Source organism: Dendrobates tinctorius, unplaced genomic scaffold (genome assembly GCF_039654945.1).
Source record: "Dendrobates tinctorius isolate UK_male_01 unplaced genomic scaffold, ASM3965494v1 ptg000131l, whole genome shotgun sequence".
NCBI classification, from domain to species: Eukaryota; Metazoa; Chordata; class Amphibia; order Anura; family Dendrobatidae; genus Dendrobates; species Dendrobates tinctorius.
In genome coordinates, this window is record NW_027361799.1 from 2676577 (window position 1) to 2703486 (window position 26910).

At 43.4% G+C, this 26910-nt stretch overlaps 1 protein-coding gene across 1 annotated transcript; it reads right to left on the reverse strand.

Moving 5' to 3' along the window:
- Window positions 1-22465: 22465 nt before the first annotated feature.
- Window positions 22466-24398, reverse strand: LOC141048038 (RAC serine/threonine-protein kinase-like). Its single transcript, XM_073543365.1, has 6 exons — window positions 24258-24398; window positions 23856-24109; window positions 23302-23440; window positions 22949-23140; window positions 22733-22819; window positions 22466-22546 (listed from the first exon to the last, which is right to left on the reverse strand). The coding sequence occupies exons 1-6, from the start codon at window positions 24396-24398 to the stop codon at window positions 22466-22468; spliced, it is 894 nt and encodes a 297-aa protein (XP_073399466.1).
- Window positions 24399-26910: the final 2512 nt, after the last annotated feature.

Genomic DNA, 26910 nt, shown 5'->3' on the forward strand with positions numbered 1-26910 from the left:
TCAAAAATAAAAATAAAACCTGGTTATCCACTGTCTGCGTCTTCAGCGTCAGACAAAATACGTGGACTGTGTCCATATATGTACAATTACTAAGAAATGCAAATCAAAGAAAGATGACATAGAACATAACATAGATGATTTCATAAACTGCGGTACAAATTATATTTTCTGTATCTTATGACAAATGAGAGTACAATATGTTGGGTGCACTACCCGAACTCTGCGCAGACTCATCTCAGAACACGTATATGACATATTACGTAACATTACACGCAGTCCTTCAGGTGCTTCACAGCATTTTATTAATTACCAAAGCGGAGATCTGAACAGTCTCAAAGTGAATGCAAATCGAAAAAGTCCCTCCACCCAAAATGGAAGGAGACAGATCATATCATTCAAAACAAAAAGAAGCATCATGGATTTTGAAATTGAATAAAAGAATGAATAGACAAACAGATCTAATGAGTATATATTGATTTTCTTTTTAACACTCAGCACAAAATATATTTCTGTATTCTAATGAAATGAAGAGGAGGATGAATGAACTCATGGAGATCAACATCCGACACTGCGGAGACACCATCACGTGTTTCTCAACGCAGTGATTCTAGAGCACTGCCCCCATCCCTTATGGGAAATATGCAAAACATGCAAAACAGAAGCCGCGGAGACACCATCACGTGTTTCTCAACGCAAGCAATGACCAGCCAGGTCTTTGTCCGGGAAGGAACAACCACGGGAAGGGCAGTCTCCAATGAAGGAAACCACCTATGCCAAAACATGGTATCCATCCACATACAGCTGTTTCGGGGTATTGCCCCTCATCAGTGTGGAGTAGGAAACTGGCTGGTAGGAGCAATGCCTAGTAAAAAGACTATGAAGAGGAGGATGAATGAACTCATGGAGATCAACATCCGACACTGCGGAGACACCATCACGTGTTTCTCAACGCAGTGATTCTAGAGCACTGCCCCCATCCCTTATGGGAAATATGCAAAACATGCAAAACAGAAGCCGCGGAGACACCATCACGTGTTTCTCAACGCAAGCAATGACCAGCCAGGTCTTTGTCCGGGAAGGAACAACCACGGGAAGGGCAGTCTCCAATGAAGGAAACCACCTATGCCAAAACATGGTATCCATCCACATACAGCTGTTTCGGGGTATTGCCCCTCATCAGTGTGGAGTAGGAAACTGGCTGGTAGGAGCAATGCCTAGTAAAAAGACTATGAAGAGGAGGATGAATGAACTCATGGAGATCAACATCCGACACTGCGGAGACACCATCACGTGTTTCTCAACGCAGTGATTCTAGAGCACTGCCCCCATCCCTTATGGGAAATATGCAAAACATGTAAAACAGAAGCCGCGGAGACACCATCACGTGTTTCTCAACGCAAGCAATGACCAGCCAGGTCTTTGTCCGGGAAGGAACAACCACGGGAAGGGCAGTCTCCAATGAAGGAAACCACCTATGCCAAAACATGGTATCCATCCACATACAGCTGTTTCGGGGTATTGCCCCTCATCAGTGTGGAGTAGGAAACTGGCTGGTAGGAGCAATGCCTAGTAAAAAGACTATGAAGAGGAGGATGAATGAACTCATGGAGATCAACATCCGACACTGCGGAGACACCATCACGTGTTTCTCAACGCAGTGATTCTAGAGCACTGCCCCCATCCCTTATGGGAAATATGCAAAACATGCAAAACAGAAGCCGCGGAGACACCATCACGTGTTTCTCAACGCAAGCAATGACCAGCCAGGTCTTTGTCCGGGAAGGAACAACCACGGGAAGGGCAGTCTCCAATGAAGGAAACCACCTATGCCAAAACATGGTATCCATCCACATACAGCTGTTTCGGGGTATTGCCCCTCATCAGTGTGGAGTAGGAAACTGGCTGGTAGGAGCAATGCCTAGTAAAAAGACTATGAAGAGGAGGATGAATGAACTCATGGAGATCAACATCCGACACTGCGGAGACACCATCACGTGTTTCTCAACGCAGTGATTCTAGAGCACTGCCCCCATCCCTTATGGGAAATATGCAAAACATGCAAAACAGAAGCCGCGGAGACACCATCACGTGTTTCTCAACGCAAGCAATGACCAGCCAGGTCTTTGTCCGGGAAGGAACAACCACGGGAAGGGCAGTCTCCAATGAAGGAAACCACCTATGCCAAAACATGGTATCCATCCACATACAGCTGTTTCGGGGTATTGCCCCTCATCAGTGTGGAGTAGGAAACTGGCTGGTAGGAGCAATGCCTAGTAAAAAGACTATGAAGAGGAGGATGAATGAACTCATGGAGATCAACATCCGACACTGCGGAGACACCATCACGTGTTTCTCAACGCAGTGATTCTAGAGCACTGCCCCCATCCCTTATGGGAAATATGCAAAACATGCAAAACAGAAGCCGCGGAGACACCATCACGTGTTTCTCAACGCAAGCAATGACCAGCCAGGTCTTTGTCCGGGAAGGAACAACCACGGGAAGGGCAGTCTCCAATGAAGGAAACCACCTATGCCAAAACATGGTATCCATCCACATACAGCTGTTTCGGGGTATTGCCCCTCATCAGTGTGGAGTAGGAAACTGGCTGGTAGGAGCAATGCCAAGTAAAAAGACTATGAAGAGGAGGATGAATGAACTCATGGAGATCAACATCCGACACTGCGGAGACACCATCACGTGTTTCTCAACGCAGTGATTCTAGAGCACTGCCCCCATCCCTTATGGGAAATATGCAAAACATGCAAAACAGAAGCCGCGGAGACACCATCACGTGTTTCTCAACGCAAGCAATGACCAGCCAGGTCTTTGTCCGGGAAGGAACAACCACGGGAAGGGCAGTCTCCAATGAAGGAAACCACCTATGCCAAAACATGGTATCCATCCACATACAGCTGTTTCGGGGTATTGCCCCTCATCAGTGTGGAGTAGGAAACTGGCTGGTAGGAGCAATGCCTAGTAAAAAGACTATGAAGAGGAGGATGAATGAACTCATGGAGATCAACATCCGACACTGCGGAGACACCATCACGTGTTTCTCAACGCAGTGATTCTAGAGCACTGCCCCCATCCCTTATGGGAAATATGCAAAACATGCAAAACAGAAGCCGCGGAGACACCATCACGTGTTTCTCAACGCAAGCAATGACCAGCCAGGTCTTTGTCCGGGAAGGAACAACCACGGGAAGGGCAGTCTCCAATGAAGGAAACCACCTATGCCAAAACATGGTATCCATCCACATACAGCTGTTTCGGGGTATTGCCCCTCATCAGTGTGGAGTAGGAAACTGGCTGGTAGGAGCAATGCCTAGTAAAAAGACTATGAAGAGGAGGATGAATGAACTCATGGAGATCAACATCCGACACTGCGGAGACACCATCACGTGTTTCTCAACGCAGTGATTCTAGAGCACTGCCCCCATCCCTTATGGGAAATATGCAAAACATGCAAAACAGAAGCCGCGGAGACACCATCACGTGTTTCTCAACGCAAGCAATGACCAGCCAGGTCTTTGTCCGGGAAGGAACAACCACGGGAAGGGCAGTCTCCAATGAAGGAAACCACCTATGCCAAAACATGGTATCCATCCACATACAGCTGTTTCGGGGTATTGCCCCTCATCAGTGTGGAGTAGGAAACTGGCTGGTAGGAGCAATGCCTAGTAAAAAGACTATGAAGAGGAGGATGAATGAACTCATGGAGATCAACATCCGACACTGCGGAGACACCATCACGTGTTTCTCAACGCAGTGATTCTAGAGCACTGCCCTCATCCCTTATGGGAAATATGCAAAACATGCAAAACAGAAGCCGCGGAGACACCATCACGTGTTTCTCAACGCAAGCAATGACCAGCCAGGTCTTTGTCCGGGAAGGAACAACCACGGGAAGGGCAGTCTCCAATGAAGGAAACCACCTATGCCAAAACATGGTATCCATCCACATACAGCTGTTTCGGGGTATTGCCCCTCATCAGTGTGGAGTAGGAAACTGGCTGGTAGGAGCAATGCCTAGTAAAAAGACTATGAAGAGGAGGATGAATGAACTCATGGAGATCAACATCCGACACTGCGGAGACACCATCACGTGTTTCTCAACGCAGTGATTCTAGAGCACTGCCCCCATCCCTTATGGGAAATATGCAAAACATGTAAAACAGAAGCCGCGGAGACACCATCACGTGTTTCTCAACGCAAGCAATGACCAGCCAGGTCTTTGTCCGGGAAGGAACAACCACGGGAAGGGCAGTCTCCAATGAAGGAAACCACCTATGCCAAAACATGGTATCCATCCACATACAGCTGTTTCGGGGTATTGCCCCTCATCAGTGTGGAGTAGGAAACTGGCTGGTAGGAGCAATGCCTAGTAAAAAGACTATGAAGAGGAGGATGAATGAACTCATGGAGATCAACATCCGACACTGCGGAGACACCATCACGTGTTTCTCAACGCAGTGATTCTAGAGCACTGCCCCCATCCCTTATGGGAAATATGCAAAACATGCAAAACAGAAGCCGCGGAGACACCATCACGTGTTTCTCAACGCAAGCAATGACCAGCCAGGTCTTTGTCCGGGAAGGAACAACCACGGGAAGGGCAGTCTCCAATGAAGGAAACCACCTATGCCAAAACATGGTATCCATCCACATACAGCTGTTTCGGGGTATTGCCCCTCATCAGTGTGGAGTAGGAAACTGGCTGGTAGGAGCAATGCCTAGTAAAAAGACTATGAAGAGGAGGATGAATGAACTCATGGAGATCAACATCCGACACTGCGGAGACACCATCACGTGTTTCTCAACGCAGTGATTCTAGAGCACTGCCCCCATCCCTTATGGGAAATATGCAAAACATGCAAAACAGAAGCCGCGGAGACACCATCACGTGTTTCTCAACGCAAGCAATGACCAGCCAGGTCTTTGTCCGGGAAGGAACAACCACGGGAAGGGCAGTCTCCAATGAAGGAAACCACCTATGCCAAAACATGGTATCCATCCACATACAGCTGTTTCGGGGTATTGCCCCTCATCAGTGTGGAGTAGGAAACTGGCTGGTAGGAGCAATGCCTAGTAAAAAGACTATGAAGAGGAGGATGAATGAACTCATGGAGATCAACATCCGACACTGCGGAGACACCATCACGTGTTTCTCAACGCAGTGATTCTAGAGCACTGCCCCCATCCCTTATGGGAAATATGCAAAACATGCAAAACAGAAGCCGCGGAGACACCATCACGTGTTTCTCAACGCAAGCAATGACCAGCCAGGTCTTTGTCCGGGAAGGAACAACCACGGGAAGGGCAGTCTCCAATGAAGGAAACCACCTATGCCAAAACATGGTATCCATCCACATACAGCTGTTTCGGGGTATTGCCCCTCATCAGTGTGGAGTAGGAAACTGGCTGGTAGGAGCAATGCCAAGTAAAAAGACTATGAAGAGGAGGATGAATGAACTCATGGAGATCAACATCCGACACTGCGGAGACACCATCACGTGTTTCTCAACGCAGTGATTCTAGAGCACTGCCCCCATCCCTTATGGGAAATATGCAAAACATGCAAAACAGAAGCCGCGGAGACACCATCACGTGTTTCTCAACGCAAGCAATGACCAGCCAGGTCTTTGTCCGGGAAGGAACAACCACGGGAAGGGCAGTCTCCAATGAAGGAAACCACCTATGCCAAAACATGGTATCCATCCACATACAGCTGTTTCGGGGTATTGCCCCTCATCAGTGTGGAGTAGGAAACTGGCTGGTAGGAGCAATGCCTAGTAAAAAGACTATGAAGAGGAGGATGAATGAACTCATGGAGATCAACATCCGACACTGCGGAGACACCATCACGTGTTTCTCAACGCAGTGATTCTAGAGCACTGCCCCCATCCCTTATGGGAAATATGCAAAACATGCAAAACAGAAGCCGCGGAGACACCATCACGTGTTTCTCAACGCAAGCAATGACCAGCCAGGTCTTTGTCCGGGAAGGAACAACCACGGGAAGGGCAGTCTCCAATGAAGGAAACCACCTATGCCAAAACATGGTATCCATCCACATACAGCTGTTTCGGGGTATTGCCCCTCATCAGTGTGGAGTAGGAAACTGGCTGGTAGGAGCAATGCCTAGTAAAAAGACTATGAAGAGGAGGATGAATGAACTCATGGAGATCAACATCCGACTCTGCGGAGACACCATCACGTGTTTCTCAACGCAGTGATTCTAGAGCACTGCCCCCATCCCTTATGGGAAATATGCAAAACATGCAAAACAGAAGCCGCGGAGACACCATCACGTGTTTCTCAACGCAAGCAATGACCAGCCAGGTCTTTGTCCGGGAAGGAACAACCACGGGAAGGGCAGTCTCCAATGAAGGAAACCACCTATGCCAAAACATGGTATCCATCCACATACAGCTGTTTCGGGGTATTGCCCCTCATCAGTGTGGAGTAGGAAACTGGCTGGTAGGAGCAATGCCTAGTAAAAAGACTATGAAGAGGAGGATGAATGAACTCATGGAGATCAACATCCGACACTGCGGAGACACCATCACGTGTTTCTCAACGCAGTGATTCTAGAGCACTGCCCCCATCCCTTATGGGAAATATGCAAAACATGCAAAACAGAAGCCGCGGAGACACCATCACGTGTTTCTCAACGCAAGCAATGACCAGCCAGGTCTTTGTCCGGGAAGGAACAACCACGGGAAGGGCAGTCTCCAATGAAGGAAACCACCTATGCCAAAACATGGTATCCATCCACATACAGCTGTTTCGGGGTATTGCCCCTCATCAGTGTGGAGTAGGAAACTGGCTGGTAGGAGCAATGCCTAGTAAAAAGACTATGAAGAGGAGGATGAATGAACTCATGGAGATCAACATCCGACACTGCGGAGACACCATCACGTGTTTCTCAATGCAGTGATTCTAGAGCACTGCCCCCATCCCTTATGGGAAATATGCAAAACATGCAAAACAGAAGCCGCGGAGACACCATCACGTGTTTCTCAACGCAAGCAATGACCAGCCAGGTCTTTGTCCGGGAAGGAACAACCACGGGAAGGGCAGTCTCCAATGAAGGAAACCACCTATGCCAAAACATGGTATCCATCCACATACAGCTGTTTCGGGGTATTGCCCCTCATCAGTGTGGAGTAGGAAACTGGCTGGTAGGAGCAATGCCTAGTAAAAAGACTATGAAGAGGAGGATGAATGAACTCATGGAGATCAACATCCGACACTGCGGAGACACCATCACGTGTTTCGCAACGCAGTGATTCTAGAGCACTGCCCGCATCCCTTATGGGAAATATGCAAAACATGCAAAACAGAAGCCGCGGAGACACCATCACGTGTTTCTCAACGCAAGCAATGACCAGCCAGGTCTTTGTCCGGGAAGGAACAACCACGGGAAGGGCAGTCTCCAATGAAGGAAACCACCTATGCCAAAACATGGTATCCATCCACATACAGCTGTTTCGGGGTATTGCCCCTCATCAGTGTGGAGTAGGAAACTGGCTGGTAGGAGCAATGCCTAGTAAAAAGACTATGAAGAGGAGGATGAATGAACTCATGGAGATCAACATCCGACACTGCGGAGACACCATCACGTGTTTCTCAATGCAGTGATTCTAGAGCACTGCCCCCATCCCTTATGGGAAATATGCAAAACATGCAAAACAGAAGCCGCGGAGACACCATCACGTGTTTCTCAACGCAAGCAATGACCAGCCAGGTCTTTGTCCGGGAAGGAACAACCACGGGAAGGGCAGTCTCCAATGAAGGAAACCACCTATGCCAAAACATGGTATCCATCCACATACAGCTGTTTCGGGGTATTGCCCCTCATCAGTGTGGAGTAGGAAACTGGCTGGTAGGAGCAATGCCTAGTAAAAAGACTATGAAGAGGAGGATGAATGAACTCATGGAGATCAACATCCGACACTGCGGAGACACCATCACGTGTTTCGCAACGCAGTGATTCTAGAGCACTGCCCGCATCCCTTATGGGAAATATGCAAAACATGCAAAACAGAAGCCGCGGAGACACCATCACGTGTTTCTCAACGCAAGCAATGACCAGCCAGGTCTTTGTCCGGGAAGGAACAACCACGGGAAGGGCAGTCTCCAATGAAGGAAACCACCTATGCCAAAACATGGTATCCATCCACATACAGCTGTTTCGGGGTATTGCCCCTCATCAGTGTGGAGTAGGAAACTGGCTGGTAGGAGCAATGCCTAGTAAAAAGACTATGAAGAGGAGGATGAATGAACTCATGGAGATCAACATCCGAAACTGCGGAGACACCATCACGTGTTTCTCAACGCAGTGATTCTAGAGCACTGCCCCCATCCCTTATGGGAAATATGCAAAACATGCAAAACAGAAGCCGCGGAGACACCATCACGTGTTTCTCAACGCAAGCAATGACCAGCCAGGTCTTTGTCCGGGAAGGAACAACCACGGGAAGGGCAGTCTCCAATGAAGGAAACCACCTATGCCAAAACATGGTATCCATCCACATACAGCTGTTTCGGGGTATTGCCCCTCATCAGTGTGGAGTAGGAAACTGGCTGGTAGGAGCAATGCCTAGTAAAAAGACTATGAAGAGGAGGATGAATGAACTCATGGAGATCAACATCCGACACTGCGGAGACACCATCACGTGTTTCTCAACGCAGTGATTCTAGAGCACTGCCCCCATCCCTTATGGGAAATATGCAAAACATGCAAAACAGAAGCCGCGGAGACACCATCACGTGTTTCTCAACGCAAGCAATGACCAGCCAGGTCTTTGTCCGGGAAGGAACAACCACGGGAAGGGCAGTCTCCAATGAAGGAAACCACCTATGCCAAAACATGGTATCCATCCACATACAGCTGTTTCGGGGTATTGCCCCTCATCAGTGTGGAGTAGGAAACTGGCTGGTAGGAGCAATGCCTAGTAAAAAGACTATGAAGAGGAGGATGAATGAACTCATGGAGATCAACATCCGACACTGCGGAGACACCATCACGTGTTTCTCAACGCAGTGATTCTAGAGCACTGCCCCCATCCCTTATGGGAAATATGCAAAACATGCAAAACAGAAGCCGCGGAGACACCATCACGTGTTTCTCAACGCAAGCAATGACCAGCCAGGTCTTTGTCCGGGAAGGAACAACCACGGGAAGGGCAGTCTCCAATGAAGGAAACCACCTATGCCAAAACATGGTATCCATCCACATACAGCTGTTTCGGGGTATTGCCCCTCATCAGTGTGGAGTAGGAAACTGGCTGGTAGGAGCAATGCCTAGTAAAAAGACTATGAAGAGGAGGATGAATGAACTCATGGAGATCAACATCCGACACTGCGGAGACACCATCACGTGTTTCTCAACGCAGTGATTCTAGAGCACTGCCCCCATCCCTTATGGGAAATATGCAAAACATGCAAAACAGAAGCCGCGGAGACACCATCACGTGTTTCTCAACGCAAGCAATGACCAGCCAGGTCTTTGTCCGGGAAGGAACAACCACGGGAAGGGCAGTCTCCAATGAAGGAAACCACCTATGCCAAAACATGGTATCCATCCACATACAGCTGTTTCGGGGTATTGCCCCTCATCAGTGTGGAGTAGGAAACTGGCTGGTAGGAGCAATGCCTAGTAAAAAGACTATGAAGAGGAGGATGAATGAACTCATGGAGATCAACATCCGACACTGCGGAGACACCATCACGTGTTTCTCAACGCAGTGATTCTAGAGCACTGCCCCCATCCCTTATGGGAAATATGCAAAACATGCAAAACAGAAGCCGCGGAGACACCATCACGTGTTTCTCAACGCAAGCAATGACCAGCCAGGTCTTTGTCCGGGAAGGAACAAGCACGGGAAGGGCAGTCTCCAATGAAGGAAACCACCTATGCCAAAACATGGTATCCATCCACATACAGCTGTTTCGGGGTATTGCCCCTCATCAGTGTGGAGTAGGAAACTGGCTGGTAGGAGCAATGCCTAGTAAAAAGACTATGAAGAGGAGGATGAATGAACTCATGGAGATCAACATCCGACACTGCGGAGACACCATCACGTGTTTCTCAACGCAGTGATTCTAGAGCACTGCCCCCATCCCTTATGGGAAATATGCAAAACATGCAAAACAGAAGCCGCGGAGACACCATCACGTGTTTCTCAACGCAAGCAATGACCAGCCAGGTCTTTGTCCGGGAAGGAACAACCACGGGAAGGGCAGTCTCCAATGAAGGAAACCACCTATGCCAAAACATGGTATCCATCCACATACAGCTGTTTCGGGGTATTGCCCCTCATCAGTGTGGAGTAGGAAACTGGCTGGTAGGAGCAATGCCTAGTAAAAAGACTATGAAGAGGAGGATGAATGAACTCATGGAGATCAACATCCGACACTGCGGAGACACCATCACGTGTTTCTCAACGCAGTGATTCTAGAGCACTGCCCCCATCCCTTATGGGAAATATGCAAAACATGCAAAACAGAAGCCGCGGAGACACCATCACGTGTTTCTCAACGCAAGCAATGACCAGCCAGGTCTTTGTCCGGGAAGGAACAACCACGGGAAGGGCAGTCTCCAATGAAGGAAACCACCTATGCCAAAACATGGTATCCATCCAGCCAGTTTCCTACTCCACACTGATGAGGGGCAATACCCCGAAACAGCTGTATGTGGATGGATACCATGTTTTGGCATAGGTGGTTTCCTTCATTGGAGACTGCCCTTCCCGTGGTTGTTCCTTCCCGGACAAAGACCTGGCTGGTCATTGCTTGCGTTGAGAAACACGTGATGGTGTCTCCGCGGCTTCTGTTTTGCATGTTTTGCATATTTCCCATAAGGGATGGGGGCAGTGCTCTAGAATCACTGCGTTGAGAAACACGTGATGGTGTCTCCGCAGTGTCGGATGTTGATCTCCATGAGTTCATTCATCCTCCTCTTCATAGTCTTTTTACTAGGCATTGCTCCTACCAGCCAGTTTCCTACTCCACACTGATGAGGGGCAATACCCCGAAACAGCTGTATGTGGATGGATACCATGTTTTGGCATAGGTGGTTTCCTTCATTGGAGACTGCCCTTCCCGTGGTTGTTCCTTCCCGGACAAAGACCTGGCTGGTCATTGCTTGCGTTGAGAAACACGTGATGGTGTCTCCGCGGCTTCTGTTTTGCATGTTTTCTAATGAAATGATGCAGTCACTATATGAAACCGCCCTTGTGATAGTCGGTATCTTGCTGCACTATGAATAAGAACTTATCGTTCAGAACCCGTCAGTGCCAGTATACCTAGGTGTACATAAGAACCTTTATTTTAATCGTGACTCCTTTAAGAATTTTATTCAATAAACTATTGTTTTTAAGACTTTTTTTCCATCTGAAATTGTAGCTGGAATTTTTTTTGATCAATTATCATTTGCCTGGATACCGACCCAAGCCTTACATCCCTGCACCAACCGGACAAATCTTTATTGGTGAGCTGGATATTTTTCCTTTTTTTTCATATTTGAGTGATAACCGAGTATCACCAGGCACGTTTGCTCATCTCTAATCACAGCACAAAAAGCAAAGAGACAACGTCCTACAAAAAATCTTCAATTACACAGTTATCACAGACTATAAAATTGTATGTAATGATGCACTTATCTGACTCCTCGTACTTTAACCCCTTAATCCCATGTGACATACTATCCCATCCATGTGCCCTGGGACTTAATTCCCAGTGACGGGATAGTACGTCACAGCGATCAGCGGCGCCCACGTGGTGAACGTCGCTGATCGCGGCCGGGTGTTAGCTGATTATCACAGCTGACACCCGGCACAATGTGTCAGGGGCGGTCACGGACCTCCCCCGACACGTTAACCCCTTGCACACCGTGATCAAACACGATCGCGGTGTACCGGGAGTTAAACGGAAGCATCGGCAGGGAGGGGGCTCCCTCCGTGCTTCCCTGAGCCACCCACAGCAGTCAATGTGCAGCGCTGCTGCGGGGGTCTCTTTCCCTACAGGTCCCCGGATCCAAGATGGTGATGGGGACCTTCGGGGGCCTGCAGGGAGCTGGCTTCCTCATGCCTGCAAACCGCAGGCAAGGAGGAAGCCTGCAGCACTGCCTGTGACAGATTGTTGATCTGTCACAGTGATCTGTGATGTAACAGATCAGCGATCTGTAACAGGACAGTGATGTCCCCCCTGGGACAACCTAATAAAGTTAAAAAAAGTGTAAAAATAATTTTTAAAAAAATCGCTAAATAAATTAGAAAAAAATATTCCCCAATAAATTCATTTTTTGTAAATAAAAAAATCAGTAGAAGTACACATATTTGGTATCGCCGCATCCATACCGACCTACCCTATAAAACTGTCCCATTAGTTAACCCCTTTAGTGAACCCCTTAAAAAATAAAAATAAAAACGAAGCAAAAAATAATGATTTATTATCATACCACCGAACAAGAAGTGCAATAACGCGCAATCAAAAAGACACATATAAATATCCATTGAACCGCTGAAAACGTCATCTTGTCACGCAAAAAACGAGCCACCATACAGCATCATCAGTGAAAAAATAAAAAAGTTATAGCTCGCAGAATAAACGATGTAAAAATAATAATTTTTTATAGAAAATAGTTTTCATTGCATAAAACCGCCAAAACATAAAAAAAGACAAAAATGAGGTATCCCTGTAACTGTACTGACTTGAAGAATAAAAGCACTTTATCAATTTTACCGCACGCGGAACAGTGTAAACGCACCCCCCAAAAGAAATTCATGAAACGCTGGTTCTTGTTCACTCTGCGTCCCAAAAATCGGAATAAAAAGCAATCAAAAAAGTCACTTGCCCGAAAATGGTACCAATAAAAACATCAACTTGTCCCGCAAAAAATAAGACCTCACATGACTCGGTGGGTCAAAATATGGAAAAATTATAGATCTCAATATGTGGTGATGCAAAAACTATTTTTACAATAAAAAGCGTCTTTTAGCCTATGACAGCTGCCAAACATAAAAACCACCATAAATAGTAAATCAAACCCACTGTTATCACCTCCTTTGTTAGGGAAAATAATAAAATTAAAAGAAAATGTATTTATTTCCATTTTCCCCATTAGAGCTAGGGTTAGGGCTGAGATTAGGGGTGTGTTGTGGTTAGGGTTGGAGTTAGAATTGGGGGTTTCCACTGTTTGGGCACATTAGGTGCTCTCCAAATGCAACATGGCGTCAGATCTCAATTCCAGCCAATTCTGTGTTGAAAAAGTCAAATGGTGCTCCTTCCCTTCCAAGCTCTGCCATGCGCCCAAACAGTGGTTCCCCCCCACATATCAGGTATCAGCATACTCAGGACAAATTGCACAATAACTTTCGCAGTCCAATGTCTCCTGTTACCCTGGGTAAAGTAAAAAAAATGAACCTGAAGTATTTTTTGTGAAAAAAAGTTAAATGTTCATTTTGTTTAAAATATTCAAAAAATTCCTGTGATGCACCTAAAGGGTTAATAAACTTATTGAATGTGGTTTTGAGCACCTTAAGGGGTGCACTTTTTATAATGGTGTCACTTTTGGGCATTTTCTATCATATAGACCCCGCAAAGTGGCTTCAAATGTGATGTGGTCCATAAAAATAAAATGGTGTTGCAAAAATGAGAAATCGCTGGTCAATTTTTAACCCTTATAAACTTCCTAACTAAAAAAATTTTGGTTCCAAAATTGTGCTGCTGTAAAGTAAACATGTGGGAAATGTTACTTATCAAGTTTTTTGTGTGCTGTATCTCTGTGATTTAAAGGCATAAAAATTGGAAAATTGCAAAATTTTCGCCAAATTTCTGTTTTTTTCACAAATAAGTGCAAGTTATTTGAATGAATTTTTACCACTACCATGAAGCACAATATGTCACGAGAAAACAGTGTCAGAATCACTGGGATCCATGGAAGCGTTTCAGAGTTATTACCTCATAAAGGTACAGTGGTCAGAATTGTAAAAATTGGCCTGGTCATGAACGTGCAGACCACCCTTGGGGCTTAAGGGGTTAATGCAACCATGGCATCACTCAAAGGCCTGGTTTGGAGTCTCTGAGACTTGTTATGAACTACATGATATGTTAAAAGCCACTTATGAACTGTTTATTATTAACACATTTTCATCGAATGTGAATGATGCCTTTACCCTTAAGACCCCGTCTCATGGCCCATACAGTTAGGTGGGTCAATAGCCAGTTACAGACACAAAGTTTCATTATTTTCTCCAGCATAGTTTACGTTATGATGCCAATTACCTATTGAGTGTGAAAACAGATGCTGTGGTGACGCGACTGCGTCTGCAAGTGTTTATATATGAGAGAGAGAGACCGTGCAAAGAAAGATTATGCAAAAAAAGTAATGTTTACGTTTTTTACACCGTAAATCACCCAGTGAGCATAAAACCGGGTGTGCTGCAGCAAACGGGAGTGTATCCGAACGCACAGTTGTTTCCACCGCTCAATGAAATCGCTTAAAAAGGTGTTTCTCCATAAGTGGCTAACGGCCCATACATTTAGGTGGGTCATTAACCCTAAAGAGGGGAGTCTTTAACTGGCTAGGAGATATATAAAATTACACACACACCGCAAAGAAACACTGCACCAGAAAAATAAAGTTTGTTTTTTTAACACCATAAATCATCCAATAAGTGCAAAAATGGGCTATGCAGTGAATGGGAGCATATCTGCATGTACAGTTATTTCCACTGAGCAATGATATTGCTCACAAAGTGTTTCTTTAGAACTGGGTAATGGTACACGCTTTATAGGTGCTTGTGGTAAATGTTAAGCAAATAATAATATTTATTATTATTTCTTTATTTTTTCTTTATTATTAATATTTCATTTAGTTATTATTTATTTGTTTTTTATTTATTATTTAATAATTTTGTATTTAGGTATTTATTTTTTATTTATTGTTTGTTATTATTTATTATTTATTTAATGTTTAATATTATTATTATTTTATTTATTACATTTATTAATTTATTATTATTTTATATTGTTATTGTTTTTATGTCCAGAGTTGGCTAACGGAGCATAACTTTTGAATGTGTGTTAGCCAGTTCTAGAATCGATTAAACAACTGCAAGGCAAGAGCTAAATTTAGTGCTAAAATTTCAGTGGTGCAGCAAGCTGTAGAACTGGCTAAGGCCAGTAGCCAAAACCTTGCCCCTTTGCCACCTCAACGAAAGAAAATTTGCACCACAAATATGCGAAAATGTACGTTTTTGCCCCAGAAACACTTTCAAAAGTGTAAACGGAGGCTGAAGAGTGAAAAGGAGCATAAACCAAGGCACAGTAGTTGAAAATACAGCAAAAACTGGGTTGCGGCGAGCGCACTCCCAACTTAGCTAGAATTGTACCTAGAGTCAGCCTACAGGATCACTTCGCGGGAGTACTGGAGGGCACATTCTATGGTGGCGTGGGAGCGTCCGGACCACCTGTAGGTCAAAAACACAATGTCTGCTAACGAGCACCAGAGAACAGGAAAAATCAAAGTGATCCTCATGTTAGCAATTCAATTCAATGTTAGATTTCTAGAGAACTTATTAATGTCCAAAAGAGCTTTAAAAATGTCAAATTTTTGAGCAGGTGAAAGGGAGATTTGTGCTTCTGATAAGACATAGATGGAGAAATTCCAAATGGGACAGTTTAGCATCACTTTTTGTTCCATTGGGGATATTTACTTCCTCTGATGTTTTCTTCTCACCCTCCTATGTTGTTTCTTGACATTGTCTGCGCTGCGGGTCTCCGATTGTAGATTGTATGATCCCAGATCAAGGTAGTAGAATCATCTGATAAATCCTCTGATGAGACATACGAATTGGAAGATGTCGCAGAGAGAGTTATGTTGGAAAAACTGGCATTCCATCCCTCCCTGTTATTATAATGTCTCTGATATTGTTTATTTTTCCAAATTGAAGTGTAAGATTTATTTTTCTTCCAGGAGTACACTTCACTGGATTCATAATCTCTGGTGTCTCACTCAAATTTATTCTTTTTCATACTTGAGATGAAGTCTTCTAGTGTCTGCAAATTTTTGAGCATAGCCTGATTAGCTCTGTTACACTCATCCAGTTGAGTATATGATTTAAGTGTTAAATGAATTTTAGTAATTTCATCCTTAAAATTAACAAGTTCAGTTCCTTCATGATTGACTCTTAGCTCCATTAATTTGATAGAGCAAGCAGTCAGGATGAAATTCCACTTATTTAAGAAAGCGTCCGTATATAAGAAGGTGAAATTTTTATTATTCCCCAAACCTCGAGAGATCATATTTGTAGAGATGTAGGATTTCATAAATGCAGAGTCCCATATTATGATATCTTTAGATTTTTTATTTTCCAATTCCTTCATGAGGCTGGCCGTGTTACTGTCCAGTGGATTCTCTATGGTGCCAGTTACATTTATTACAAATGGATGTAAACTTCTCCTACCGCTAAGTAGTACTATTTATATTTTTAAATCCATGCAATGTTGTACAATACATGAGTGCAGTTCATGGAAACATAATGCACGGTGGGAGCATTGACAGAATCAAAACGCAAGGGACGGAAAGGGAATGGGAGTCAGCTCACCACATCCAGGAGCACATTGCTGTATCAGGTGAAGCCAAATGAAGCCGTCCCAGTCCAGGAAAAGAATTAAATAAGAAGGAGGTCCTCCAACGGCAAATGTCCACTATATAAATTGATGTTCCAGTTGGAATTAAAAAAAGAAAATTGCTTGACTAAAAGGTTAGAGGTACATGTCCATCTGTTTGTACTTTCCACTCCATCCTATAGGGTTAAATTTTGCTGCAATTACCTATTCCCTATACAATTGACCTGTGTTGTGAGGGGGTGAGATATAACCGAATCCTGTTCTGTATGCTGTGATACACACCATGATTAAGGCATTTCACTGAAGTGCATTGGTTTCTACACATGCCTTCACCTTAGTTGACCAGTCTGTTATGAATGAGTCACCGTAGGAGGCAAAAACAGAAATACTAGCTAAGTCCAGAAAACCAGAGAAGTTGGCAGCTATCGGATTGCAGACCCCTGAACCTATCAACAACAACTAGCAGTAGCAGTGGGGGGTTCCTACGGTGCCCTAGACCCCTCGATCACAGCCGGAGAACTAAATAGCCTAAAGACAGAAAGGGAAATCTAAACTGCCCCAGAGCAGACCCCAAGGCAATAGGCAGCCCCCAACGTATAATGACGGTGAAGCAAGATGAAAAAACACTCACACAGATAGAAAGATAGGCTGAGCAAATGATGGGGCCCAAGCTAACTAAATAGGACAGGATAGAAAAGCTGCGGTCTGTAATCCGCCAAAACCCTATCAACACAAGAGCCAACAGACTGATAGGGAAAAAAGCCCTGAAGACGCTAGGCTTCAAAAAGGCTATATCAGTGCTCAGGTATTTTCTGAAGACAGAGCAAAAAGGAATTCAGCTCACCCCAGCAGGGAATGGCAGAAATCCAGAAAAACAAGGCAAAACAAAACCAAAACACAAATGCAAAAAGCAGAGCAGAAAACTTAGCTTTTGAGGAGCAGGAATCAGACTGGTCTCCTAGAATCCCTCAGAGAAATCACCCGCAAGGCAGAAGGGCGTCGGCTGCCTTATATCTAGTCAGCAATTCCAGTCACCCAGTCATCATCATTCTGCTCAGGTGCTTGGTAATCAGCCTCACTACCTTCCTTCACCAGAAGAGGGAGTTCATCAGACCTCAATGGTGAAGGGGAAAATGAACTCACAACACCAGTCTTTATAATTCTTATTTTGATATAATAAAAGGTGACTATTTATTCCAACTGGAACATCAATTTATATAGTGGACATTTGCCGCTGGAGGACCTCCTTTTTTGATGCTAATAATAAGGTGCAAGTTCCAGACCCTCCACCCTGCGCCTCTAATAACAGAGAAATAAACAGGACTCAACAATGGAGTTGAATAAAGTGAGAAACCTGAGGCTAAATGCCCGCGATCAGGAAGAGCAGAGTTTTGGACTCAGATCACCTACGCGGAGTCAAAAATGCTGTGTTCTACATTAGAATCACAGTGGATGGGATTTATAGCATTCCCATGCCCAATGTGCTCCTTTTTGACGCTGCATAAGCTCACCGGCGGTGCAGGTTTAAGAGCCGCAGCATGTCAATTTCAGCTGTGGAAATGCTAGTCTCCGCTAAAGAGATTTCCACAATGCAACGTTATTAGATTCAATAAATCCACATTGTTCACTGAACACATGCAGATTTATCTTCGTGATCGCAGTGTTTTGGAAACAGTAAAAATACGCTGCAAACAAAGCGCTGCTATATCCTGATCGTGGGCACGTAGCCTTATAGGCCAAATGCATAGAAGATTTTTTAGCTTTCTAATGACCCTATGCAGTACAGAATCATTGTGTGTAGAGGTCACTAAAGTAACACATGACTTTATTTCTTTTATTCTTTCCATCTGTCGATCTATTTGCAAAAAGGTGAAATAAAGCAACTAAAGTAGCTTATTTCTTTAAAATATGGGAAACATTGCAACATTTCAGATCTTCTATAGAGTCATTTTCAAGCTCTGTGATTTCCATAATGGCAGGAACTTTCCATGTTGGTGCTGCAATTTAAATGTAGAGAAGAGTATTTTCTCATATATATATTCTAGATATGTGTGTCTATTTAGAAAGATAGATATGGGATAGATAAGATCATTTCCCAACAATATGCAGCTATAACATATTTTCCCATTATCTATTGGATCCCATTCTTTAATAACCTACATTTTAAATGATGATTTTGTGACAACTTGGGTCTTTATTAGAGTAAAATTTGTCCAGTTTCTTGTGTAAAAATGTTAATGATGTACAACCCCATTTCCAAAAATTTGCAATGACTCCGCACTTTTTTGGAATTGGTGTTACGCTACATAATAATGGGAGCTGTGCTGTGCCAGACAGATGATCAATTTAGGGAATGACTTACATATTTGTAACAATCTCTAGTCCCCAGGGGACCAATGTACTCCCAATGTTTGATGGCCTCAGAATGTTCCTTATTGGCTTTCTGCTGTAAATCACTTTAATAAATCCCTGCAGATGGTCCTTTATAATCAGAGTTATCTACTAAATTCCGTATCGTCTGCATATCACTAATTGGCAGACGTCTGTTTTCACTCAGTCTTCCACCTCGTGTTTGACCTGATGCAAAGACTTCTCCCTTTGTCCGGCCATATTCTATTTTTAGTATTCAAAAATATTGAATACCATTTTGACCAATAGTGAGTCTCTCATTATTCTCCCAAAATGTGATGTTTATTGAATTCTTTAAGAATTACATTGCCCCAGATAGGAGAAAGTTCAAACCCCTCTTTTATTCCGCAAATTTGCCTTATCTTATGCCAGACACAAACTGTTTGTAGAAGTCAAGCATTTTTTCCACTATATTATCAAAAAGTTTTAATCTCCAATATTTAGTAAACTGTGCAATTCTCACTCTGTCAATGCACAGCCATCTCAACGTGTTGGGTGCTTCAGGTGGGGGGGCTAAAAAATAACCAAAAATAAATAGTGATCGGACCCAAAGAGTGGTCGTAAATGGCTGCACATCCAGTTGGAAGAATGTCTCAAGTGGGGTACCACAGGGCTCTGTCCTGGGCCCTGTATTGTTCAACATCTTTATCAACGATTTAGATGAAGGAATTGAGGGTAAACTGATTAAATTTGCTGATGACACAAAGCTAGGAGGGATAGCTAATACTAGAGAAGAGAGAGAGAGGATTCAAAAAGATTTAAATAAACTGGAGAAGTGGGCAGCAACTAACAGAATGGTTTTTAACAGGGAGAAATGCAAAGTACTACATCTGGGCAATAAAAATGGAAAAAGCATATATAGAATGGGAGGAATAGGGCTTAGTGACAGCACATGTGAAAAAGACTTGGGTATACTAATAGATCACAGACTGAATATGAGTCAACAATGTGATGCAGCAGCAAAAAAGGCAAATGCAATTGTTACGGAGTGTGTTTCGGATGGCAAAAAACAAGGAGAGCAACACGGAGTGGACCCTCTGGGTCACGGCCCCAGAGCCCCTGCGGACGAGCTGGACCAGGTGGAGCCACCCCCTATACAGGGAGTGTTAGGGGCAGGCCCACAAGGGATGGAACAGTGACAGCCGGAGCCAAAGGGACGACTGGGTGAGCACCAGAGGAACTAGGGTGGAGAGTCAGCGGAGCAGCGGCACGGGAGGTCAGTGGTAGGAGCCAGAAGGACGCAGAGACTTGGAGGGTTCGAAGCAGGTAGTGGCTGGAGGCTGCAAGAGAGGAAGCAGTTAAGAGAGGGCACGGACAAGGAGTTCACAGGGGCGCAAGCACACCGGGAAGGAGGCAGGGAAACGGAACAGCCAGAGTGGCGAACCCAGAAAGAGAACAGCAAAAGAAACCTAACTGAGCGGGGCTAGGAGGAGAAGCGTAGCAGGGCCTGAGAGCGTACAAAGCGCTGGCCAAAAGGACAGCAGCCCGGAACGATACACAGGCGTCTTACCTGGGGAGACGCCTGCCAGAAATAGGCGATGGGCGCCGCCATGTTGGGGGCGGAGCCACCGCATCACATGACGCCATCAGAGCTCCTCCGGCCAGAGGAGCTTGGGAGCGACGTCGGGGAGGCCGGAGGTCAGCAGCGGAGACGCGCCGGGGAGCGGGTGCGCGCCGGGAGGTGCGCACAGGACCCTGCAGGTGAGTATCAGCGGTGGCCGTGACAGCAATTCTAGGATGTATTAACAGAAGCATCATTATTTCCCTTTAGTCCTCTTTGGTCAGACCTCATCTGGAATATTGTGTCCAGTTTTGGGCACCACATTTTAAAAAAGACATCAACAAACTGGAGCAAGTTCAGAAAAGAGCAACCAGAATGGTGACCGGTCTGCAAACCCTGTCTTATGAGGAAAGGTTGCAGGATTTGGGATTGTTTAGTTTGTAAAAGAGAAGACTGAGAGGAGACTTAATAGCTGTCTACAAATATCTAAAGGGCTGTCACATTGTAGAAGGATCAACTTTATTCTCATTTGCACAAGGAAAGACTAGAAGCAATGGGATGAAACTGAATGGGAGGAGACACAGATCAGATATTAGAAAAAACTTTTTGACAGTTAGAGTGATCAATGAGTGGAACAGGCTGCCACGAGAAGTGGTGAGTTCTCCTTCAATGGAAGTCTTCAAACAGAGGCTGGACAGGCATCTGACTGGGATGATTTAGCGAATCCTGCTTTGAGCAGGGGGTTGGACCAGATGGCCCAGGAGGTCCCTTCCAACTCTACGATTCTATGATTCTATGATTCTAACCATCACAGAAATTCACTGGACGTTGTAAGAATTAAATCTTCATTCTCAGCTGTCTTTCCCTCCATACTAACTCTATAAATAATACATTAAAGATATTGAAGGCATTTCTGCTGTCCATTACAGTAAATATGAGAGAGTGTATAAAATAAGGGGGAGATTGGTAGAATTACATCAATAGTTATCTGCCAACATGGAAAGTTTATTTTTTCCACAACTGCATTTCCCTTCTCAATTTATCTACCAGGGACAATAAATTTAAGGTAATAAAATCAAATCAATGCAGGGTGAAACATTGATCTCTCCAGATATTTTACAGACCCTTCCTCAGCCACAATTTGTCTCCATCACATGTATGTATTGGGATACAAGCAGATTTAGCCTAATTGATTACCAGATCCAGATCGGACCAAATGTTCTCTATGTCTCCTACAGACACCATTAGTCTCAAGAAGAAATAATATCAGCTTATAATCCCATCATTTCATTTTCACTTACATAGTTAAAACCCTGGTATCATTATACTGCATAATCAGCGATGCTAAAGGTTCCAGCAATATTACAAATAATAATGGGGAAAGGGGACACCTCTGGTGAGGACATGATTGTACAATTAAGTGGTTAAAAATACAGTACTGTGGAAAAATATTGGGCATGTGTGGAGAAAAACCTCTAAAATAAGATTAAAAAGTGTAAATAGATTTTTTAATTAATAAAACACGATTACACAAAACATAAGTTTAAATTACATCAATATTTAATGACCGCCCTTTGTCTTCATCAGCTCGTCTAGGTATTTTTCACTTGCACACAGATTTTGAAGGAGTTCGGTAGGGAGGTTTATCCAAACATCTCAGAGATCTAACCACAGATTTTCAGATTGTGTTGCTTGTGCAAATCTTTGTTTGTACATGGCCAGGTAGGCAAATGAGCAGCTGCTGCCTGCTTTCTGTCCATATCAGGTTTTCTTCTCCTTACCATCAAGCTGTAGAGGAGTCAACTAGATGGTGACATAGCAAGTATGGCTGAAAAAAGTCCTTCAATTTCAGCTTTTAAAAACTTGCTGTTTAGGTCAAGAGAAAGGAAAAAGCAAACCCAGAGGACTCAATGTCAGATTATCTTCATATCATAGCGTAAAGCTTCCTTCATGGATGGTACTTGCATGGGGCTGATTGTTATCAGTCTAATACTCTGTAAGAAAAGAAATATACATGTCAAAATAAGATACTCATGTATATGCAGAATACTGGGGGATATAACGATAAGGTGTAAAGTGGGCAAGTGTGTTACTGGGTAGTGATCACACCATGGATGTCCCTACTTATTTTACTTACAAGTGTTCCATCTGAATGGTGGGTCAGATCTGCCGGACTCAACCTCACTCCAGGAAATAGAGGAGAAGAAAGGGTGGGTTCTGAAGTACGATGTTATGGCATACCGGAAAAAAGGATTTTTGCACAGAAGCTAAAAAAGAATTGAGACCATTAGTCATTACATCATGTATCAAGTTATTACACAAAATTTATGTACTGTCGACATTTTCTTTTATCTCTCGTTATCCTCCATAATCCGTCTTCGTATAATTCTACTCACCCCATCTATGAGGTCAACAGCATCAAAGCAGATCCCGAGTGCATAATGCGGAACATCCTCCTCCAGAGACTGGCGGTACTCCTCCAGTGATCCTCGGCTATAAAATGGCTGATGACCAACAGCCATTATATATAGGATCACGCCTAAGGAAAAGGAGTCGGCTAGATGGTTATAACCTTGACCATCCATTACCTGTTGGAAAATAAGATAGGAGATGAGCTGACTATACCATTAAGGAGTTCTGCACACACTCAGTCAGGACCGGTCTGTGATTAGATATGAGCAGGATATATTGGGATCAGATTGCACCTTAGTCCTACTATTGGCACTAATCATACAGGGATGTTCCTTACCTCGGGTGCCATGTATCCCTTTGAGCCAACAAAGTTCTTCAATATCACTCCCTGAAACACATTTATGGCTGATAAGCCAAAGTCAGAGATTTTTATGTGTCCGTTGTCATCAATAAGAATGTTCTCTGGCTTCAGGTCGCTGCAAGAGGAAAGAGCAGACATTGATTGTCAGAATAAGTCATGAAAATAATTTTCAACAATAGATACGATACTAGTGATATCGAAGGAAATTACAGCATCACAGCAACAGAACATAGACATGAATTACAACATAACAGCAGGATTTTTCAGGTATAATCTCATACATTCCTATTCATGACTGGTCAGTAAGATATACCATTATAAAGCCAATGTAAGGAGACAGAGGGGACAGATTTATGAAAATGAACTGATTACCAATGTATGATGCCATGTTCATGCAGGAATTGGAGGCCGCATACCATCTCTGCTGCAAAGAGCCTGTGTAGTAGAAAGTAGAGGATGGATCAGTGGTTACATACAAGGACTTCAATGTACGGGCGCATGATTGTCAGAGTACAGTATAAGACTTCTACCTTGTTGTCTGAATATTAAACGGCATCCAATGTGTCATGTGGTTGAACAGGTCTCCTCTGACCATATAGTCCATACCAATTAAATAATCATCTGGTGTCTCCGCAAATGCCCGCAGTGACATTAAGTAACGGCACCCGGTGGCAATTTTCATAATCTCTAATTCTTTGTACACTTTCTCCTTTTTACGCTGTTTTTTTGCCATTATTTTTACAGCCACAAGTTCCTCAGTGACTGGGTGTGATGCCAAGACTACCTGGAGGAAAATCAGAAGAGATCAGAACAAACTGCCATATATTATATGAATCTGTGTAATGGATCTTTACAGTGAATATATATGTCCCTCCGGTGTATCTGGTGCAGGATACATTGGGGAACACTGTTGAGGATAAATCAGCACTTACTTCTCCAAATCCACCCTCACAGAGCTCTTTACAGAAGGAAAAGGTTGACAGGTCAATAGGATTTTTCGGGTTGAATGGTAAAGTACTGCATCTGGCATCACCATCCTCTTGAGCTGGCATGTCTGCTGTGTTAGAGGTCATCATTTGGCTTCCAACTGCAGGGATTATACAAGGTTTATTAATTTTATTTGAATCTCCAAATTTTCACCCAATAATAAATAAATATAATTAGCCTATTTGGTTTCACTACATCTGAATAAGTACAAAAATGTATAATTAACCCAATAAACCATACCATACACACTGAAATGAGAAAAAAAATCTAAACCCCAGAAGTGTTTTTTTCTAAGTCGTCACATGCACCAAAAAATGCAATAAACAGAGATCCCTATGTCCTGCCAGTCCAGAAAAGGTATCAATACAATCTACAACTCAACACACAAAAAAACAAAATCAAGCCTTCACACAGCTCTATCAATTTGATGAAATAAATGTTACAGTGTCTCAGAATATGGCGACACAAATCAATTTTACTTTTATATATTCAAAACTCCTAATTTTCAATCAACATTTAAGTAAAGAAATTCATACGTGTTTGTCACTAGCACAGATGTAACTGACATGAAGAATCATTTTGTGATGTCTGTACAACTAAATTAACACTGGAAAGAAAATTCCATGACGGAAAATTTTTTTCCCAATAAATTTACCCTCATTGGTCTTATATTTTCACCCATAGAAAAAGTATTTATGAGAGCACCGGTCTGTGGACTTAGCCTCAGGATTAGACAAAGAATTCATATAGTGCACATGTCATTGGGTGTTGGGATGTGCTGCAGAAGACTGAAGAAGATGGAAATCTGCAGAGATGAGTTGTGGATGTGAAACGTCATCATGGTATCTGGTCACGATGAAAAGAAAAAGATCTACTCAGAGAAAATGTCACCTAGAAGGTGGCTGGGGGTAAATGGTTATTTGTGAAAATGTCTTATCAGTATTGTGGCTCCTGTATGGTCTAATTACATCAACTCCCAGTATCTCCTTAACTTTGTTAAGTACATACTTTGAATTGGAGGTGAATGCAATACAATCCTATATAGGGCTAACTTTCCATTACAATTGGATGCTGTGCTAAGCACGGTTCTTGTACTCGAGTACTTATGGTGGTTCTGGGGATGTATTCCAGTGCTGATGACTTCTTAGTGATATATTCATGTACTGATATTGTATCTATTTTCTGATGATAGTTCTATTGCTGTATTCAAGTACTGATGATGGTTCTGGTGGCATTTATATACCGATGATGATTCATGTACTGTTGATAGTTCTGGTGTTTATTTATGGACTTTTGATGATTTTAGTTTTGTACTCATAGCGATGATGGTTGTGGTGATTAATTCATCACTAGAATCATCATAACTACATCAACAGAGCCACCATCATTACAGGAATACATCTCCAGCACTAGAACAGCCATCAGTTTTGTTGCATGTCAGAAGCAAAAACCATCAGATATATCACTTTATAATGAAGTCTGTGTAGTTTACATTGAGGTATACGCCAAATGCTGGATACCGTATATGAAATTAGATTGCTTCTATTATAGTTAAGCTATATTACTTTCCATGACTGCCCATGAATGAGATATAAATTATAGAATGTCAGCCATAAATATCACTGTTTGTCCCTTGTATTGTGTAAATGGTCTGCAGACAATGATTCTACATTACATTTGGAAATTGTGCTCCCTGTTACGCCTCACCCCTGAAGTACCCCACATTTTTTGAATGAACCTTTCCATGAAGTTATTGACATGAAAGAAAAGGTCAAAGGTAAGATAATTCTAAATAGTTAATACAGAAGTGTTTGCATATAAATATTTTTTACATTTTTGGTGCTTAAGACAAATTTGAAATTTAGAATCTATGCCAGGTGTAATGTTACTAGAAAGAGGAATAAATGTGCAATGGCCATATGTGGAGAAGACGCAAAACACATAATAAATAACACCAACAAATATAGTATTGAAACTAGTAATACTAGTAATACTAGTATAGTATTGAATACTAGTACAAATATACTAGTACAAATATAGTATTGAAACTAGTAATACTAGTAATACTAGTATAGTATTGAATACTAGTATTGAATACTAGTATAGTATTGAATCTCAAGATGGAAGAGGCCAGGAGCCATTTGGTGAGCTGCATTTCTTGCTACATGTTCACAGACTTACCAGTGGAAAAGCCAAACTTCACATGCCACAAATGCAAGCTTGTGTCCCTGTTGGAGGAAAAGTTGCAAAATCTCGAAGAGAGGTTAGCTACGTTGAAGATCATTAAGGAAGGTGAAGAGTTCTTGGACAGAGCAGAATTATCTCTTCATGTTACAGAAAGAGAAGAAATTCGAAGTGCACCTGAAGAAACAGAGGAATGGAGACATGTGACCCAGAGAAGCAGGAAGATCAGGAGGCAGTCAGCACCCATACTGCTCAGAAACCAGTACCAGGCTCTCACGCAGGAAAACAATGAAGAAATACATCAGGATAAGACTTTGCCAACAAGCAGCAACCTTGTACGCCTTCAGAGTCCTCCTGGATGGAGAAAGAAAAATGTTGTGAAGAAGAACCGGAGAGTGGTGGTCATGGGGGATT